Raw genomic sequence first — 20,951 nt, forward strand, 5'->3', positions numbered from 1 at the left:
TACAGCGAAACAACCTTGTTTTTTGCCAAACTACTTGATTTTTCCTGCCAGGTTTTCATCATTACGAACCCACTGGACAAATTTTGACAAAAAGTTGATCCATTTGCTTAGGTTAAACATGGTACACCAAAACCACTTTGGTGGATTAAAAGTTGATCCACTTTGGTGAACCGTAAACCAAAACCACTTTGGTGGACCGTAGAAAAAGGATCCGGCTTCTCTGTAGTTACTGCAGAGAAGGGTGTACAGTCCAATCTGAACCATTCATATTGACAATTAATGGTTCAAATCTATTGAATTTTTTACCAGTAAAAGTATAGTATTACCGGTAAAAGATTCAAACAAATTTGGACCATTGAAAATGCTAACCGACAGTTGCAGTCCAAACCTTTGGATTGCAGACTAGCCACATCCTAGAAAAATACAATGCGAAGAGTTGCGAATATTTGTAGATGTGGAGAGATGTGGATTCAAATGAGTGCATGTCGCCATCTGGAATTCCAGGAAGGGACTAGTATTTGTTGAATAAAGGTAGTAGTTTGAATACAGCTTTTCATGATTGGCAGCCTTTGGAAGGGAACAAGATAAGAACAAATTTATTTCCCGTTTATTAGGACAGCTGAAAAATGACAAACATGGCTACAGAGGTACAGCAATTTCTTCTGTACAACATTCCATGCTAGCAATAGAAACTCATATTTTAGTTGCTTGAATGTTGCAAAGCAAGGTTACTTAGGAATTACCTCTCTGAGCAAGTTCTGGTTCCACTTCAGAAAGGCCCCCGGAATTTCCATTTAACACCGGCATCTCCAATTCAGGTATTATTGGGGGCTTTATCCGACGCGTGACTCTCATATTCAGCCCTTCTGTTGTGTGTATTGTTGCCCCAGTAGTCATTTCAACCTGCCAGACAGATTGATTCTTTAATTAGACTTCGTTAGGTTAAAAGTCAAGACATATAAAAGTCACAGATTAACCCAGCTCCACAAATTTATTGTTGCTTTAAGTTGTCCTAAAACATAGTTTTCAATAATGTAAGTCCATGGCTCACTTAAAACATTGACTAGCATCACTTAATTATGTGCTTTCAACAAAATAAACAATTAAAGTAGATGTACTAAGTCAAGTTGAGAAAGTCCTGAAGGGATAAAGCCTTTAATCTGTTTATCCAACTCTCAACCTCCTTATACCATGTTCTCAAGATGGATCTAAAACACTGATTTGGTTACTAAGGTGCTAATGAACTGTCACCAAAATACCGATAGGAAACAGTTGACTTACACGAGGAGCCCCAAGAGCCACTTCAAAATTAAATCGTCGAACTAGCATGGCCACTGCTACTATATTCTGCAGATCAGCATTATATTAGTGTGCAAGTTCAAGAAGAATAACACATGTACATTTTGCACAAACCATGGCAGCGACATTAGCTTCTTAAGAGTAGTTCCATAGTAAGCTATAACAAATTACCTCAAATGACGCAAACATGTCGCCAACACATTTTCGCGGTCCTCCACCAAAGGGCAAATAACTGAAACAGTATATCACAGGAAGAAATTACGATCTGGAACAGTGAGGTAGCATAATCGAAATAGATCATTGACATTTTTATTACAAACACAAATATTTGGAAGGCAGAAATTGTTACAGTAGGTCGAAGCAAGGAACACAGTGCATAAGACCTCAGACAAGTGATGTAAGCGTGAAGAATACAGGGTGACGCAGGTGGTGGTCACCTTTTTTGGCTGCGCAATATCTTGCTGGCAACCAATTGAGCGTTGAATATTGCTTGGTTTAGGCAGGGAACTTTTTCTGCTAGCTTCCTTGCATAAAAGGATGAAGTGGGAAAATACATGCCTACTGAAACTCGAACTCTTAAAGAAACTAGATGGGATTAGAACAGCAATTCTGCTGTATTAGCTGCGCCTCCGGCCTTGTACATACCAAGATCAATCTTGATGGGAAGGTAATTTTGAATCTCTTAATCTATCCACTAGGAATGTGTCTTTCAGTTGGAGAAAAAGTTCTCTTTACTTTTTGAAAAGGACAAGAAAAATTAGCTTCCTTGTTCACTTTTTAATACACCTTGCTACTGTAACCACCCCCACCAGCTCAGATGTACCACGTAGCTTGTGTGAGTTCCCTTATATATCCATCGACAATTTGGTAGCCCACCGATGTGGGCTGACCTTTTTCTTTAGGGGTATTACAAACTACACTCCAAAATACCAGAAATTCCAAAGTCTTGAATCCTCAAGAATCTATATTTTGTTCAGTTCGTTCCTGTGGAAGAGTGTAAAACAGTTGGTTTGCCGAAGCAGTTCCTATGGTGGCACCGTACAACCACCATGTGATGCTGGCCGATTATCTTCCACCGGTGAGGCGGCAAATCTGTTTCTACACCATGTGATACACGGGGCCTCTGTTCGATTTTTCTGATTCTGTTTTTTAAAGTTTCTATAATTGTGTTCCGTTGTTGATTTCTAGATATAGTCTCTTAGCTAATGATTGATAACTTTATCTCTGAAACTAGTCTTTGAAGCCATTAGGCATCTACCTGTCGTTGATGGGAACGAACAAGGCAGGCAGGTCAGAGCATTGGATGTTTGTAGTCATTCGGACCTTTTGTGCTGAAATAATGTACTCAATGGCTTGCACGATACACTTTACAACATGTATAGTGGCAGGAAGACGGCCAGGGAACTGTGAGTGTCCTTCAAGATGGCGGACTCAAAAACGTTATTAGTCAAGTCTAAGAGCTCCAAGTGATCTTGCAGGATATCTATGCGTTATGAGTGAAACCTTCCACAAGTGGCTTCCATAATTGAGAAGTTACCCCTTGATTGGAAGAACTTCAAGAACTATCTGAAACATAAGCGCAAGAAGACAAAGATTGAGGGTCTCATCATCAGGCTACATATCGAGGAGGATAACAACGGCACTGATGGCTACATATCGAGGAGGATAACAACGGCACTGAAAGGAAAGTGAGGAGTCCGTAAGCGGCCAAGTAGTCTCGCGAAGGGTTCAAGTTGGGATCTCTAGGAGGCATTGCCAAGAAACAAAAGTTCAGTTTCAAGGCAAGTGCTTCAACTGTGACAAGACTCGACACCAGGAACATGACAAGCTGCAGAGGAAGCCCTATAAACAACCTTAGGCAAATATGACAGAGCTGGAGGTTCTCTCCAAAGATATCTCTGATATTAGCCTCTCTGCAGTGGTCTCCAAAGTGAATTTGGTGTGTTCTAACCCACAGGAGTGACGGGTGGACACTGGAGCTATTAGCCACATATGCTAAGACAAGAAGATGTTCACTTCCTTAGAGCTGATTACAGACAACTAGAAGTTGCTCATGGGCAACTTGGCGACATCCAATGTTGAGGGGTCAAGGCAAGGTGGCCCTGAAGATGACCTCGGGAAAAGGGCTCACATTGAACAATGTCTTGTTTGTTCCAGGCATTCGCAAGAACATGGTGTCCAGGTGGCTTCCACATGCTTTTCGAGGCAAACAAAGTGGTTGTCCTTTTTTCAGTTCTTCTACTCTTTGTTTTTTTACATTGTGTTTTGTCTGCAGACTCTGCACACATGATTGTCTACAAATGTTTAACTACTCGTTTTCTACTAAAACTCGCCTGAAAGAAGTCTGCAATATAATTGTACCACCTAGTTAACCAGCTCGAACAAAAAATGAGATGTTACTATCAACTAGTAGCTATGTTACAAACGAACGCTACTAACCTAGTGAATTACATTTTGGTACGAACGATAAATCTAGCGATCCAAAGCGATCCCCAGAGTCTTGCCAAAAAATTTAGCTTACTAATATAAAAACCTAGAGAGACTGGAATTTGTTGAAAGGAAATGTAAAAACTCGGTCCCTATGTTCCTAGAAATGTGTTTTGCATAAATAATTTGGAAAATAATACTCCTACTTAGTTTTACTAGATGTTTATCCCTTGGAAGGCCAAGTTTTTATTTTGTTATCTATACAAGCCCACCCCTAGCGTTCCACAATTTAGACATGTGGCGCACCACATTTCCATTCCCTTACCAGTACGATCTGCGTTTCAGGTAACATAGACTAGGAGTTCATAAACTGCAACTAGAAGAATAATTATGTACCTGAAATTTTGGTTCGTCTCATTTGGATTAGGGCCATCTAGTGGCCATCTCTCAGGATTGAATTTATCAGCATCTTCCCAGTGCTTTGGACAACGATGCAAGTTCCAAACAGATATAAAAATATCTTCGCCTCTGTCAAGAAGAGATTAACTTCAACATTTAACAAGGAAACTTAACCTACTCATAATATAAAAGCACAGAGAAGTTCTCACACAAAAGAAAATATTTGGCAACTGCATACAAACAGATTGAGCAATAGCACTTGTCATACAGCGTGGGAGCAAGGATATATTGTTTAGGCTCGATCAGCTAGTAACAACAGATAGAATAGAACATTAGGAACAAACCCAACACAACGGCCTTGCATAGTTTCCACAAGTAGAAAGGACAAGGTCAGGAGTCAACTAGTAAAGATGGAGTTGCAACACAAAAATGAACAAGCATCCAAATACCCAAGTTTCATGATTCTGACCTTGGAGAAAGCCTACTAGCATAATTGGAAGGTAGGGGAAAGGAGATGCTGGGAATTGAACCCAACTGCATGAGCTGGAGCATCAGAGTCACCAAACCCTTCGCTTGAAATACAAAAGTTCCTAAAACAATTTGAAGAAGCCGCAATTTACTTTTGCTGCAATAGTACAACCCATCACCCCTGGTCTGGTCATCAGTTTTCAATCTCTACTACGAATACTTGTATGCCCAAATGCTACAAGGTCACCAATTTCTGTATCATTTGATATTTTTTATCAGTTTTTTTATCTCTAAAAAAATTGTTCACATAATTTGCTTCTGTGCTCTTGTTATGCTTTGCACCTCTAATGCACTAACGCGACCTTCAACTCTTACATCTGACACCGAATTGGTATCACTTCACCAGACCCTCTAGTGACCTAGTCCATGACAAATTTATGAATTTAGCCAAATAAAATGTAATCCAACCATGGAAATAACAAAATGATGCTATTGAGGCCACAATACACACAGAGCATTGAGTCTGACATCTCAAAACCACAGCTTTAATACTGTATTAGATGAATGCTCACCCAAAGGCTTAAGCTATTAAGGAACAGGTAAAAAATATGTATCAAGCTCACATATGGTAAATGAGTTAGGAAGGAGAAATACATTTTTCTTTCATAGTTCAGAAATGAATATTACTTGTATGGATGTAATTTGGTCTATGTACTACCAGCTTCAAAACAACACATGCATAAACAATGTAAAAATAAGCTACTGACTAAGAACCATATTTGTTGTGATTAATGCTGACGTAACCTTCTTATTGGGTACTTCCCAAGCATGTCATCTTCAAGAGAACGACGAATAAGAACAGGAGGCTGTGGATAGAGCCTTAAGGACTGCAAAGAGATAAAGACAAAACAGTTAGAAAAACAAGTATGAATGCGAAGAACAACATACATTGTTCATTGTTTAAGTATGTGGAGAAAGGTCAACATGCGTGTTCTTACTTCGTTGATTACTCGTGTCGTGTATTTAAGCTTCTTCATGTCTTCAATAGTTGGAAACCGGTCTCCTAGAACTGAATCTACCTATGAAAAAGAATATAGTTTGAGAAAAAAGTGGTCAAAAGATGTGCCAAATGACCAAACACAAGGTAACTTTACCTCATTTTGAAGCTTGCTCATAACACTAGGTTCCTGTAACCATAAAGAATGAGAAGTAAGAGTATACCTTCAAAAGCTAAAATCCCTTCCAAGATAAGAAACTGGAATCTTTATGGTGAGTTTACAAACTCATTTAACTCTAACGAAAAGAAAACAATTTCGAATGAACCAGAAAAATATATTGTAATGTTTTGCCACGAACACAGTAATATCTATCATTGTGGATAACAAATAAGTAGAGAATAAATCGCATATTTTCTGTTGTAAAAACAAATATTGATAGATTGTCTGTAAATTGTAATATGGCATACCTGCAGTAGATATGAAATAACATTTTCAAGTTATAAAAAGAGCGGACAAATAGTCAAGCAGCAAACACAGATGTTAAGCCGAAAGTGTATGGTGATTTTTACCCTTAACGCAGGTACAGAAATTGGGGAGAAAAAGATGAACAAATCTGCTAAGTTGAGGAGGAAAAAACAAGATCTGTGAAACAGACAACTACGCACGAAACCTCAGCAAGCCCAGTTCCCTTCTCAGGCCTTGAGCAATTCATGGTGTTTCTCCATCTCACTCTTTCATCTCTATAGGCACGTGAAACCCCCATAGATCTTTTCTATAACAATTAGCACTCATAAGCCCCGACGATATACGAATTTTAATGTTATAGATATTTGAATTCAGGTTTCTTGTTAGACAGGGAATACAAGTCCAGTAGTCCTTAAAGAGCAAGTCAATCCACAAAACATCCAACTCTGTCCCATAAACCTAGACAAGATCAGGACTTCAAGCAAATAATAGAACCTAATTAACAAACGGTCCCTGACATAGAAATACACAAACACTCATAAAAGAGTCACCATGGTGGTTGAGAACAGCAATTTGACGCGTTACTAATTTCTTTCTATAGAAATTTCCTCAATAAATCATGCAGATCAGGACTTCAAGCAAATAATAGAACCTAATTAACAAACGGTCCCTGACATAGAAATACACAAACGCTCATAAAAGAGTCACCATGGTAGTTGAGAACAGCAATTTGACGCGTTACTAATTTCTTTCTATAGAAATTTCCTAAATAAATCATGCAAGAGCAGCTAAGCTAAACTTCCACAATTTTACAGCACATGTAAGTAACCAATATGAATATCATAAATAAAATGCAAATCCACCCACTAATTAAACCGAACTCAACATTTCCATCTCCATACCTTCGAAAGAAGAAAGAAAGTCCATGTGAGTACTGCAGCAGATGTTTCATGTCCAGCTATAAGCATTGTCATCAGATCATCGCGGAGTTGCTTGCTAGAAACCTACAAAATTACATATAGACACATCAGAAGATATGGAGTCCATCAAGTAGGCAACAGAAACTTCCAGGTCAAAATACGGCATACATCATCTCCTGACGCCAAGAGAAAGTGGAGAATACTAGGGTCTTGTTCATTTATGTAATCTTCATGAAACTGTAACTCTTCTTCTTCTACCATCCTCTGCAATTGCATCAAGGAGTAATTTAGAAACAAAATGCAAATAAGCATCAAGTTGGCAATAATGAAGCACTGCAATCGACACTATGTGATGCTCCCAACCACGTAAAGAACTTCACCTTACATATAGCAATCAGGTTATCAAGTATTTCATTGATCAGCTTGAGGGACACCTTGACCTTCTTTTGCTTGGGTGATATGTCTTTCCATATGGGAATCTCCCAAAATGGAATTGGTTGAACACTTCGATCTTCTGCTTCTCGCAGGACTGTGTATACAGCCTGAGGAAGCAAAATAGGAAGAAAAAAGCATGATTCAGTACATACTAAGGCACCATTAGCTCAATGTGGACAGTTAAACAAGACTGAAGCTTTTCAATACCTCAACTGTAAGAGAATCTAGAACTAAAAGAAGTACCTCAACGATTCCAGTATCATTTGTTAAAGAGTCAAAATCATAATTGAAAACTGCTTTTCCGATAATGTCCAATGTCAAACGGGAGAAAAGTGACTCCATCTCTACGTCTTCTCCATTTGAATCGGCCTCATCGAGCTTCTGGCATAGTCTATCCGTAGCTTGCCCAAACAAGCTAATCATTGCTGCTACATACTAAAAGTATAACCATAGATATAAGGATAACACAATACTCAGTTAGAGCGATCTCATCTTTGAAAATAAGCTGGAACCAAAATAGTTCAAACTCAGGGAATTTCAGAAAGTAAGAATTTTCAACCAACAGGGGAAAAAAAGACACTAAACACTAATACAGGAAGGAAAAAGATCAAACCAAACAGAAGTGAACATATGAAGCCATCATGATACCTTCTGATGCAATGCTGGGACTATCGCACGTCGTCTAACACGCCATGTCTCCCCATCAGCTGGGATAAGTCCCTTTCCCATCACAAATTCTAGAATTTCCGCAAGAATGCCCTGTAAATCAAGGAGTTGAACAGGCCTATTGGAAAATAAAAGCAGATTCATAGTGGTGAAATACATCAAACTATAGGAGAAAAACAAGAAAGAACTGATATCAAGAAGTAAGTGGCAACTCGCTTGCTTCACCTTTGAATAAGACTTTGAGTTGTCCCTTAATATATGCTTAGCAATGGAAGGATCAGAAACTATCAGAAAAGACTGCAGCAGAAGTTCAAAAACTACTAATCAAACACTTGCAGTAGACAGAGCTTGCCCACTCAAAATTTCACAAGATTTGAGTAAGTACATAAATAAAAGAAATAAAACCTTGGGCCCAAATGTCAATCTGAAGATGCCACCATAAGTAAGGTAAAGTTCATACAAGGGAATAAAAAATGGCTCACTCCGAATAGCACTAATTGCTCCTTTAGCCTCAGGAATCTTTGGATAATCTTCACGTGGACCGGTCCACTGAGATAGCAACTCTAGCATGCCACTAGGAGCTCCAAACTTTGATAAACCATTCTTTAACAGCGATATAAAACTGTCCCCATAGGTAAATGAAAAGAAAAAATGAAATAACTAAAGCTAGATAAGGAACTACAACAATTCATAAACATGCCTTTTTTCCAGGAAAACACAAGGGACAAAAGGCATTAGACAATATTATGTTAGAATATTGCAAACTGGATTAGAATTTATAAGTTCATAAGTTATACGTCATACCACTAAAGAATTATGATTTCACTTCCATCCAAATCTTAAAATTATATTTCAAGCTCCACGTTTCTAAGCCTTATATTTATCCTCACGTTAAGATCACAAATACCCATTGATTTAATAAACTACTGACATTACTATTTTTTGACATCATTATAATTTCAACTTTAACTTGTCTGATACGTCGGATGGAAAATTCACATGCAGGGTATGATGTAATAACTTATAAGCACCCTTACGGACGTGCCAATTGTTTTACTTGAGATGAGGATTCTGTAAAAAGTTAATGTCCACCATACACGTAATGTCATAACCAAATCCACCAAGCTTATTGACCTATCAAAAAGAATCTCACCCAATTATGAATCAAACTGACCAACACTAAATGCATGTGTCTATTTATTCTTTTCAGATTAAGATTATAAGCACTCATACTAATCATATGATGGAAATTGTCTCATATAGTGATTATAGAAATAATCATCCTAATTCCTAAAGTGGCCCCTTTCAATAGCACACATTGTATTACCAATTGGTATTGAGTTGGATGACTCAAGTTGGTACTACCACCTTGAGTTTGAGGAGGATGTTGGAATATTATCGTGATTGGTAGAATAATATTGTGATCGATTGTGATTTTGTAATCAAAGATTTGATTATAATTAGGATGAGTGATTACCTCTCCATAGTTAGGTGTCGTCTCCTTGTATAAATAGAGGACTCATTGTACATAATGATCATTGAATCCAACAAACATTTCTCCTTTTTATCATATTTCAACACTACCAACACGCAAATGAATCTCGAAACTGCTCCAAATTAAAATTCAACAATTCCCAACAATGGTTTGGACCTCTCAAATTTTATTTTAAATAAAGGGTGTCTGCTTTTTTTTTCCTTCAATTTTCCCGAGTCATTCAAGATACCTCCAAAATTAAGAACTTTTTCGACACATTATTTTTCTAAAGAAATCATTTAATACTCCTTATTTGCTTCCGAGTTCCAACTTGGAAGCCTATGTTCATGAAGAACATTAAAGTGAGCAAAAGAAAAATAAATACTCCCTCCGTCCCATTTTCATTGTCCATTTTTGAATTGTGTATCATTTTTTAATTGTTTATATCTTTCAATCTATAATATTTTTCATAATTTTAAAAATTTTGTATTATAGAACTAATCGAGATCTATCAAACAAGATCCATATTGCATATTTTTCAAGATCCGCACTAAAAGATATAGGCAAAAGACATGAAAGAGAAACTGAATAATGGATAGTGAAAATGGAACGGATGGAGTATTAATCGGGGTCAGCTTTTTTAGGAATGTACTCAAAACTTTTGGGCAAGGCAAAAGAGAAACTGAATAATGGACAATGAAAATAAAACGGATGGAGTATTAATAGGGGTCTGCTTTTTTAGGAATGTACTCAAAACTTTTGGACCCCTGAACCGAGAAAAATATTCAATGACAGTTACTTGTAACGTCTCTCTCACATGGGTCTCTCACATGGGGTGGGACGGATGAAAAAATTTCAATACAACACTTGTTTGTAACACCCTCTCACATAATAGGGTTCCATGTAAGACCCTAAGAATAGTAGGACCCACGTGGTTTTGTAACACTCTCTCACATAATAGGGTTCCATGTAAGACCCTATGTATAGTAGGACCAATGTGGAAGAAGCCTTACAAATAACCATTGAAAATTTTATCAATGCATCAGTCCAAATCAAGTCCAAATCATGTGAGAGAGCGTTACAAAATACCCATTGCGTGAAATACCCATTGCGTTGAAGATTTTTTCACCTAAACCTACCCAGAACGCTGCACTGTGTATTCCCCGGAAGCAATACGAGCCGATAATTCGGCACGGCGTTTCTCTTCAAGTAACCGCTGGACGCTCTCGGTCTCCTTATCCACAGATTCCGGTTCTCCGCCATTCAAAGAAGAGCATCTAATCACCGGGCGTCGTCGAGAAGTTCCTGCAAAACCAAAGCTAAATTCGAAAGATTGAAAGAATCTGAAATTGCAAGACACGTTGGAATCTGAATCTACCATAAATAAGAATGAATTAGCCAGGGTTAGTCCAGTTGGTTGGTGGGTTTTTTATTGCTGGCTGCACGGAAGAAATTACTTAGAATTCCCTCGTCCCTGCGTAGATGTCACCGGACGGACTGAGAGGCGCCTAAGCTGGCCCAATACGCTGACTACGGTCAAAACCAAAAAATAAATAAAATAATATATAAGAATGAATCGAACCAAGGTTGGGCTTCAAGTTGTGTATCTTGGTTTGATGCTTGCTTTTGATGGACCATGAGGATGGGGCTTGAAAGAAAGGAACGGTGGCAGCCATTTTCAGAGACTGCCCGAGAAGGATATAACTACAAACCTAATAGTAACATTTGGGAATTGAACTGAATTTCCAGAGGAGAGAGAGAGAGAGAGAGAGAGAGAGAGAGGGGGAGAGAGGTGCAAGTGATAACGTCGGTGACGGTGGAGTACAATAGTGGCGCCTGTCCAACTAGAGTCTTTTAAAACGCAACAGATTTTAAAATGCAATCATTAACATAACAAGCGATCTTTATTCATACCTACGTGGCTACGTGGATGGACTTAACAAACAAAAATGCTACAAGCATAAATATTGTGCAAAACGCGGTCATGATTCATTTCATTTATGATCGATTATAAATGATCTATAACCGGTAATAAATTAATTAATGGTCAAGTTGTAGTTGTAGTATTTTTATTTTGAAATTTGCCAAAGACAATTAATAATTCTATAATCTTGGGCTTCCTTGCTGGCATCACAATATTTCCTTTAGGTTTTTTTGAATAATATTGTAAGATTAATCCGTTTTTTTCTAAAAAAAATATTGTGAAAGTATCAACTAAGAATGTCAAATTGCTCTTGGGCTCATCCACATCAAAGTAGGGCCCAATATTATTATTTTTAATTACAGTCTTTCTTTTAATTTGGTTTCTAAATTAGGATCCTAGCGTGAGGTTGCACTAGGCATTCATGTCTGGAAATGAGGATAAGCGATCCCACTGAAGCAGTCATTCCACATCTTTCTGTATGTCCGGGTTTTGGCAGCTGTCGAATTGCATCCTACGTTATAACAGTTGTTCATAGGCATCCAAAATAGCAATTGTTTAGAAACAAATGCAACTCTCCGATATGATGTAACATTGCTAGATAAGTAATAAGACCTAATATGATTTACCGTTTTTCCTCTTGTATATTGTGAGCTCCATTTCGGTAATCAAAATCACTTATTGGTGGTCACTCATGGATGTTTTTGTCCCATGTGTTGGGCCGGTTTGCCTAAGGTGTCAAAAGGCAATTTGTTGATGCAAAAGACTCATTCACGGAGCAGCCTTGAATAAATTTTTCTCCTCTTTTAATAGCCTTTACTCTCCAAATTTGTCCACTCCAAACTCCCCTTTTTTGGGGAGAGTTTTTTTAGGAGTGAAAAAAAATTCTCTCCTCAACTGCTTCCCCCCAAAACATGGCATTCCACCACCTCCTCCTCTTTCTCCTTGCCCTCTCCTAATGATTTGTTACTTTCAAGTTCCTTGTTTATGTTCTTTTGTGGTGCTTGTTACAATCCTCTTCCAGGTTCCTTCCGTAGCTGTTTAGGCGCCACGGCCCGGGGGTGCTTCTTCTTTTTTTTCCTTTCGGGGGACCCTTTCCACCACGCGTGGCCACCCTCCGCCACCACCACCGCTCCCTCCCCGGCTCCATTAGGGTCCCCTTCCCTTCCATATATTACCATTATCTTTCTTATCTGCCGATAAATTTATTTTTTCCTTTCTAGAATCTACAAACCCCTTAAATGTATTAATTCTACCACCTGGCCTCCCAACATGTTCAATATATAGCTCTTCTGTTCTCCTTGCATGCTTTTCTCCCTTTTTTATTGCATGTGTATAACTTATGAAAGGAGGGTGGTTGGTTGGTTGGTTTTTCTTTCTCATCTCATTGATGTTCTTTCTACTTGCCCTGGATATATAAATGCATTTTCATTTTATGCATCCTATAAGATTTCATTCGAAGGAACCGCGCGATGAGCTGCTTCCCATGTTTTTCTTCTCAGAAAAGTAAGGATTCAGATAGCAGGGAGATTCCTGTGGCTCATGCTACAGGCCCTGATGATGCATCGCCACCCCCACCAGGTATTTACTCTCCTGCCTATTTTTTCTCGGTGAAATATTATGACCATGAAACTATTTTTATTTTTTTTTAAGGAAAAAAGAAGCCAAAACATTGTTTGGTGTGATCAAAATAAGCAAAAAGATTTTTCTCCAAACAACAATATTGGAAAGAAACCCCAAGTCATTGCCAAATGTGTTCATCTTTTCTTCCCATTTTATTTCATGCGCTCTCTTAATTGAGGCAAGAAAGAATCAAACGAGCTACACGTTCCCTCAAGCCGTTCACAGTCGCTTGAAGGAGATTGGATCCGGGCATCACAATCAACTTTTGCATCGGTTTTCGGTCATGGCACGCCCGCCACTTGTATGTTGTTCCTCCTATTGTTTAGAGAAGGGACAAACTATTATATAATGGCCTCAACAAAGGAAAAAAGAACAAGAAAACGTTACTATGGCTTATGATCTTAACATTGTGGGAGGTGTAGAAATGGGATATAATTGTGTGTATCCTATTACCCTCTACAATAGGAAACATGGCTTTGCGAAGCCACAGCACCACAGTTATGAGCATGCGAGGGGAGAAGTAGGTAAAAATCGTCTTTTGCCATGCTGCAATGGCTGAGAGAGATTAGCACTGTGACTCGCCTTGGCAGGGTAAATAACGAGTTCTGAAAATAGGAGTTCTGGTTTGTATGAAAAAATGTGGAGCAGAAACCAAACAAATGTGCATCGTTGAAGACATATTTCCTCTTAGTGCTTTTACTTATTACTCCTAGTTGATAAGCAGAGAATAACTCTGTAAATAAAAACAGCTGACCTTCCGGTATAATCCAGGTTTCAACTTGTCGCAGAAACTTGATTTTTCTCTTGCATGATCTCTAAGTTTTTGGATTCTTATCTCAGGGAACACTTTTCTTGCATAAAGAAAACTAAATAACATGAATTGTGAAAACATTACATTCCAGCAATATTTGTTCATTCCCTTTTCCACATTTTCGCCACATTTCAGTCTGAAAAAAAAATTAGAGATGGGTGACTAATGAAATTAATTTCATTTTAGAGTTGTTTTCCGCCAAATACCTAGCAGTTTCTTGGTAGTGAACCTTATCTACCAAGAATCTTTCCTTATAGTACACTGTCAATTTATTCCTTCATAACCGCATCAATATTTTATCTGTATGCTTTTCTGCTGTCATAAGTAGAATACCTGATAAAACCAGAATCCACATGGTTATTGTAGCTGCTACGGTTGGACAATGAAAAGATGGAAGAAGCACTTCTCTCCCTTATGGTTTGAAACTTTGCTTTCCATGCTTAGACTGCTTCAATTAAAGATCTGCAGCGTCGGCCTCTGAGGGGAGATGAGTGACTTTTGTTGAATAATAAACTCCAAGTGTGAAGAGATCGAGCAGTTAATCATTAAACAATGATATGAACCATGAGGAATATAGCAGAGTGCTACAACATTAGAATCCCTATAGCTCCATGGAAATTCCCTTTTGGCTTCCCTCTTGCATTTCAGAATTAGCTATCAAGTATTTTGAATCCTATACAAATTTCCAAGTTCTTTGTCAGTTCCATCAATTCATAAATTTTGTGCTTGTTCTTACAATCAAATGTTGTTTTTGCAGTAAATGGTAAGCAAAATCCATCGGCTGAAGTCAGAAAGGATGAAGATAACACAGTTGACACCAAGACTATTGCAGCGCATGCGTTCAATTTTCGTGAGCTGGCTGCTGCAACAAAGAATTTCCGGCAGGAATGTCTATTAGGTGAAGGTGGATTTGGTAGGGTATACCAGGGAAAACTTCAGCCTAGTGGGCAGGTGATTGTTTTCAACTAATTAACATTTCTCTTAGTTTCATGATTTGTAGTTTTATGTGGAGTCATTGCGCGCACACTTCAGCTTTAACTATGGGTAGTTGTGAATAGGTAGTGGCAGTGAAGCAACTGGACAGGAATGGAATGCAAGGAAATAAGGAGTTTCTTGTTGAGGTATTGGTTTTGAGTCTCCTCCATCACCCGAATCTGGTCAAGCTCGTCGGATATTGTGCTGATGGAGATCAAAGACTTCTAGTATATGAATATATGCCATTGGGTTCAGTAGAAGATCATCTACTTGGTACACATTCCCTTGTCATTTTTTTCCCCTTTTGTCCATTTTCATTGTTGTTTTGAAATCCTATGAGAACTTCTTTGAAGCTTATAGGCATAAACACCATGATTAGTTTCTTTCAATTAGCTCTGATTTCATTTGGTGTGAGAATCTTTTTTCCTCGCACCAAATCAAATCAGAGCTAACAGAAAGAAATATCTACCCTCGATTATAATAGCGCTTGTTTTCTTTAGCCGGCACCCTTTTTTCCTTTTCTGGTACATCTTTTCATATTTCTTTGGATTTATTTTCTTTCCCCGTGCTTTCAAAAAATAGTTTATGCAAAAGAGGTTTTGTGCTTTGTGATTGGCGTTATAGGCATTTTCCTTGAGCATGTTAATACGCGCTTGATTGAACAAGCTGTAATAATAAGATTTTAAATGTTTCAGGCACCTCGCAAGATAAAAAGCCATTAGATTGGACAGCAAGAATTAAAATAGCTTCTGGTGCTGCTCAAGGTCTAGAGTATTTGCATGAGAAGGCAAATCCACCTGTTATATATCGCGATCTAAAATCCTCAAGCATCTTGTTGGATGAAGAATTCAATCCAAGGCTATCTGATTATGGGCTTGCTAAGCTTGGTGGGAATAAGATGCATGTATCGCCGAGGGTGATGGGAAGTTATGGTTATTGTGCTCCAGAGTACGAAAGAACAGGTGAGCTCACATTGAAGTCAGATGTATACAGTTTTGGAGTTGTGTTGCTAGAGCTAATCTCCGGGCGAAGAGCCATCGATACTACACGACCAATGGAGGAGCAAAATTTAGTTAGTTGGGTAAATAATCCTTCTCTCTCTCTCCCACTCCCTCTCTCTCTCTCTCTCTCTCTCTCTCTCTCTGCGATATTGAAGAGAATAATTCGCCTTTTTTACTTTTAACGTAATTTCGTCTCTCATTTTGCTTCATTTTTTTATTTTTTTTTGTTGTTGATTTTATAGCATGTTGGGGAGCCATTCAAGAGTGATTATGTTTGACGCTTATTTTTATGTTCACAGGCACAACCATTTTTCAGGGATCCAAAAAGGTTTCCTGACTTGGCAGATCCAACTCTTGAAAGCAAATTCCCAGTGAAAAGTTTAAACCAAGCTGTTGGAGTGGCAGCAATGTGCCTGCAGGAGGAGCCTTCAGTTCGTCCGTTGATGAGCGATGTCGTTGCAGCTCTAAGTTTCCTTGCGATTGCTGCTCGAGACGAGCATGCTCCCCCGGTTCCCAACCAACCTTCCCAGGTGGAAATTTCAAGTGCACCCAAGAATGATCATAATCATGAGGAAGAAAGAGACGCCGGTGAGCCAGAAGAAGAACACGACAATGACAGTGACAGCTCAAGCGATGGTGATGATGATGGAGACCATGATGATCCTTTTGGTTCGAAAAGTTCAGACTCTGATGATGGAGGCAGCGTAGAAGATCAGCAAGAACAAGACAATTCAGAAAAGAACCAAGCACAAGTAAAAAAATCTGTAAAATGGGCTTCTAGATGCAAAAGCAAGGGGGATTGTAAGGATGGAAGTGCTCATTCAATTGCAAGACACAATAGTAACACCGAGCCTCATGTCGAAAGCCCTGGTCAGAATTTGAACTCCAACAGCAGTTTAACAAGGGGTTCAGGTTCCGGCAGGAAGGTAATAAAATGCGGGTCAAGTTCAAAACACTCAAGAAAGGTGAAATCTGAGGGTGGAAGTGTTGGCTCAACTTCATCGAGCGAGAGTAGCGATTCTGAATCGGAAGATGGAAGGTCTAGTAATAATTCAAGGTCCAATAGAGGTATGGGTCCGAAATACGGAAGTTATGGTTCCAGTTCAAGGCAAGACAGTGATGTGGGGTCCCGGGATGGAAGTTTGGCTTTCGAAGTAAGAATTTACAGCAATGTGGATTCGCAAGATGGAAGCGTTGGTTTGAGTTCAAGGCGCGACAGCAATGCAGAGTCACGGGATGGAAGTCTTTGTTCGGATTCAAGCAGTGATATTGATTCGGGGCATTACGGCAATGTGGGAGCCGAACATGATGAAGATGGTTTATCGTAATAATCTCCATCCGGTCATCTCCAAAATTGTATGCGATCGTCTACTTGGTAACCCATTGACACCTCTGGCCTCTCTCTACCGCGGAGATATCAGTCCAACATCTGTTGCATCATTGAATTTGATGAGAAGTTGGAATTGAATGACATGTTTTTGATTGAGTTATAGTTGTACATGGGAAGCAGGATTTCAAACGTGGTTTGCTTCGGCTTTTTGTTTTGATTATGGTTGAATCTTGTGGTATTTTTCTCATTTTTTTCAGCTATCATGGGCTGAAGATGAAAATGTGGTGGTATATAAGCGAGTGAGAGTCTAAAAGATTACCATATGATGGGTGACATTTGAAGGAAATTACATGCTTATGCGCGAGCATGTGTGTATTTTCCCTGATCTAATCATGATGGTGTTCTTAATGGCAAGATGAAAAACAAAAGAATCCGGGGAAGCCAATTTGCCCGGACTCTTTTTTTCTCTGCAAAAAGAATTTGATTAATCTTTATGAAGGATTACAAAGATTAAACGGGCAAGAGCACATTGGCATGCACCACCCAAGACCGAAGATGGACAGCAAGATGCCAACCAAGATAGCAAGAAAAAGCCATAGAAAAACGTAACTAAAAACACCCAAGAGCCTAAACGAACCACCACAGACACAACCTCACAAGTCACACCCACAGCTACAGGCAAAACCTGGAAAGCCAACTATATATTTGCCCCGACTCTTAGGCCAAATATATACTATCTGGAAAGCTAAATATGATGTGTGAAGCTAGAGGTGCCTTGTTTTTCCTTTAAAATCGACTTCTATCTCTCGGGTTTGTTCAAAAAAGCTCTTCTCAAAGATTGACCAATGATCTGTAATGGCTAAAGGCCACAAGCTTCATAGATTTGCACTGGGATGTGAACTCCAAAAGATTGTCCCACCACCTGAAAACAACCAACATATGAAACCCATGTTGGGGTATTTGCTTTAGTGCCTGGTGATGCAAGGATTGCGTCTTTTTTTATGCTTGCGTTGGGATTATCTGAAAAACCCATGTTGTTGTTGGGGTAATTTGTTAGTTTGTGGACCTTTAAGTGAGAAGTTTACATGAGAAATCTCTGTGATTGTCTGTTGATTTGATATCCATGGACGTGGGGCACTTGAATACTAGTATATTGGTTATGAAGTATTACAATATCTATTGTCCTTGATCTTTCACTTTTATTGGTTATGCAATCCATGATTATCTTGAATCACACTTGCAGTCTTAGAGACTAGCGTTTTAAGAACTTGTGACAAAACTTTTGCATTTGGTGTGGAACTAAGAGAGAGACGAGTGCAAATAGAATTTCTATAGGAGTAAGGGTGATTTTGGACTACATTAACTATGTAGAAACAGTCGCTAGCGTTGCTGTTTGGTGAATATTTTAAAGATTTTTCATTATATTTTTTAGATCTATCTTCGTCTTGACAAAAAGAATCAAAGAAATATAAGTTATATAGACGAAGTTGACAAAAGTTAAAAGACAAGAGGATCTGAACACAACTTCTATAATTGTTTTTGTCATTAACAACTTTTGTTTTACTTTCGATCACAATGTTTTAAAAATTTAGATCGGAGGAGGCCTAAATTTAGCTCGAACGCTCTCTAATTAGGGCCATTAGATGCTCGGGATTGAGCTCATTTTTGCTTGTTAAAAATTACATAAAGATTGGACTTTTTTTTGTTTTTTTAGAAGCACGAAGCACGATTCATTAATCAAGCCTTCAAGGCAAGGATTTCCATCCGATTACAATGATAAGAAAACATACCAACCCCAACAATAAAATTACAAGGAAAATGAGTGAAACAAAACTAAACACTTAGCGTTCGCTGAGTTGAGCGCTCACCATACCAACCACCATGGGGCGGGCACATGGCTGCTAGTACCTAGACATTAGCTGCCTCGGGTGGCAAAAATCCAAATCAAAGATAGCCTCGAAGCACCGATGAAAATCAGGACACGACCATGAACAAGCAAGAGGTCCGCACCTTGGATAATGGATAGAATCCAAAAAGGCACGCCAGCCAAACTTTTGGAGGGAGCTCCTCCTGCTAAAAAAGCATCCAAACCCCAACCCAAAGCGGTGGAGATAAAACTCTATAAGCTTTTAAACCAAACTCGAACAAATTGTTGTTCAACTCGTTTAAGCAACTCGAGATCGGTTCGATTAAAATTTGTTTGAGATCGATTTGCCTTATAAGAGGCTTAAGAGCATCTGCATCCGGCTTTTTACCAAGCACCATGCTCGCTCCATCAAAGTAGCAAGCAAAACCCAAGCTTCTCTCCTGAACGGACCCGGGGGCTCTGCTGCGCAGGAGCCGCAGCAGCCCCTACCCAGTACTATTACCCAGTACCAATAAACGTCGCCGTTTGGTGAAAAAAAAAATCCTAACTCCTTCCGTTTGTAATCCTATGGAGCAGAAACGTGATTATGAAAGCCTTAAAGATAAAATTTAATTATGGCTCTTTGGAATAATATAATCAGAATAATAACATATTTGTACCGGTTCAAACGAAGTGAAAATTGAAGTATTTAATTTTTTAACCATATTTTTTAATATATAACGGTATCAAAAAAATTAAATATTAAAATTTTCACTCCGTTTGAATCGGTGTAAAGATCTTATTCTTCTGATCATATTATTCTAAAACGTCGTAATTCATTTTTCTCTAGGGCTCTTATATGAAATAGATACTCTTTATTAAGGATCATGTAGAGCAGAAATGTGATTATGAGAGCCCTATAAACAACAATTAATTATGACTTTTTAGAATAATATGATAATAATAACAAAATTATTGCACCGATTCAAACGGAGTGAAAAGTTTTTTTAGACGGTTATATATTAAAATATATGGATAAAAAATTAAGTATTCCAATTTTCATTCCGTTTGAACCGGTATAAAGATGTTATTATTCTGATCATATTATTCTAAAGAGCCATAATTAAATTTTGTCTTTAAAGCTCTTATAATCACGTTTCTGCTCCATAAAATTGCAAACGAAAGGTTTTGAATTTTTTTTCAATCAAAACGGGGACGTATTGGTACTGGGGGTAGGGGCTGCTGCGCCTCTCGGGGCAGCAGAGCCCCGGGTCCCTCCTGCACCAGCCTTGCTTCCTCCCTCATTGCTTTCCAAAAGTGTTTGCTACGGTGGCTCTTTGTTTAGACGATACACTATTCACACTTTATCTCTTATTTTAATGTTTTGTTTCAAGGACACAATTTGGTTTTTTTATTTTATTTTATTTTATTTTAAAAAGTCATAATTATTTTTGGCATTAGAGCTCTCATGTACGAGCTCTAAGATAGTCATCGAATCAAATGAAGAACAAATATTTAATTATGAAAGTTTTAGAGACAAATTAATTATAACATTTTAAAATAAAATGATTAAAAAAAGAAGATCTTCGCACTTGTTCAAACGAATTGAAAATTGGAGCACTTAGTTTTTTAACTATATATTTTAATATATAGACATATTAAGGATGAACAAAGAGAAAAAAAATTAAATTAAGAGATGAAGTGTGAACAAAAGTATGAATATTTAATTGAGTAGAGAGTGAAAGTAAAAAGTTTGATGTAGTAAATATTTTAAAAGTGAATAGCCAAAGTAATAAAATGACTTTTAAAGTGTTAATTTGGTCCAAAATGTAGAGAGGATGATGAAGATGCTCTAAACAAACCAAACATGAATCTTTCGGGCTATGTTTGGAA

At 38.2% G+C, this 20,951-nt stretch overlaps 2 protein-coding genes across 2 annotated transcripts; one reads left to right on the forward strand and one right to left on the reverse strand.

Annotated features, from left to right (window-relative positions):
• Window positions 1–465: 465 nt before the first annotated feature.
• Window positions 466–11,409, reverse strand: LOC131327257 (protein LUTEIN DEFICIENT 5, chloroplastic). Its single transcript, XM_058360317.1, has 16 exons — window positions 11,134–11,409; window positions 10,691–10,856; window positions 8,483–8,699; window positions 8,303–8,374; window positions 8,060–8,170; window positions 7,655–7,846; window positions 7,357–7,518; window positions 7,145–7,240; window positions 6,959–7,060; window positions 5,748–5,780; window positions 5,592–5,672; window positions 5,398–5,480; window positions 4,123–4,254; window positions 1,471–1,531; window positions 1,282–1,347; window positions 466–903 (listed from the first exon to the last, which is right to left on the reverse strand). The coding sequence occupies exons 1-16, from the start codon at window positions 11,225–11,227 to the stop codon at window positions 733–735; spliced, it is 1,839 nt and encodes a 612-aa protein (XP_058216300.1). The 5' UTR covers window positions 11,228–11,409; the 3' UTR covers window positions 466–732.
• An 897-nt stretch (window positions 11,410–12,306) lies between these two features.
• LOC131327256 (probable serine/threonine-protein kinase PBL25) lies at window positions 12,307–17,401 on the forward strand. Its single transcript, XM_058360316.1, has 5 exons — window positions 12,307–13,053; window positions 14,664–14,857; window positions 14,965–15,154; window positions 15,577–15,962; window positions 16,182–17,401. The coding sequence occupies exons 1-5, from the start codon at window positions 12,945–12,947 to the stop codon at window positions 17,208–17,210; spliced, it is 1,908 nt and encodes a 635-aa protein (XP_058216299.1). The 5' UTR covers window positions 12,307–12,944; the 3' UTR covers window positions 17,211–17,401.
• Window positions 17,402–20,951: the final 3,550 nt, after the last annotated feature.

Source organism: Rhododendron vialii, chromosome 5a (genome assembly GCF_030253575.1).
Source record: "Rhododendron vialii isolate Sample 1 chromosome 5a, ASM3025357v1".
In the NCBI taxonomy this organism is placed as follows: Eukaryota; Viridiplantae; Streptophyta; class Magnoliopsida; order Ericales; family Ericaceae; genus Rhododendron; species Rhododendron vialii.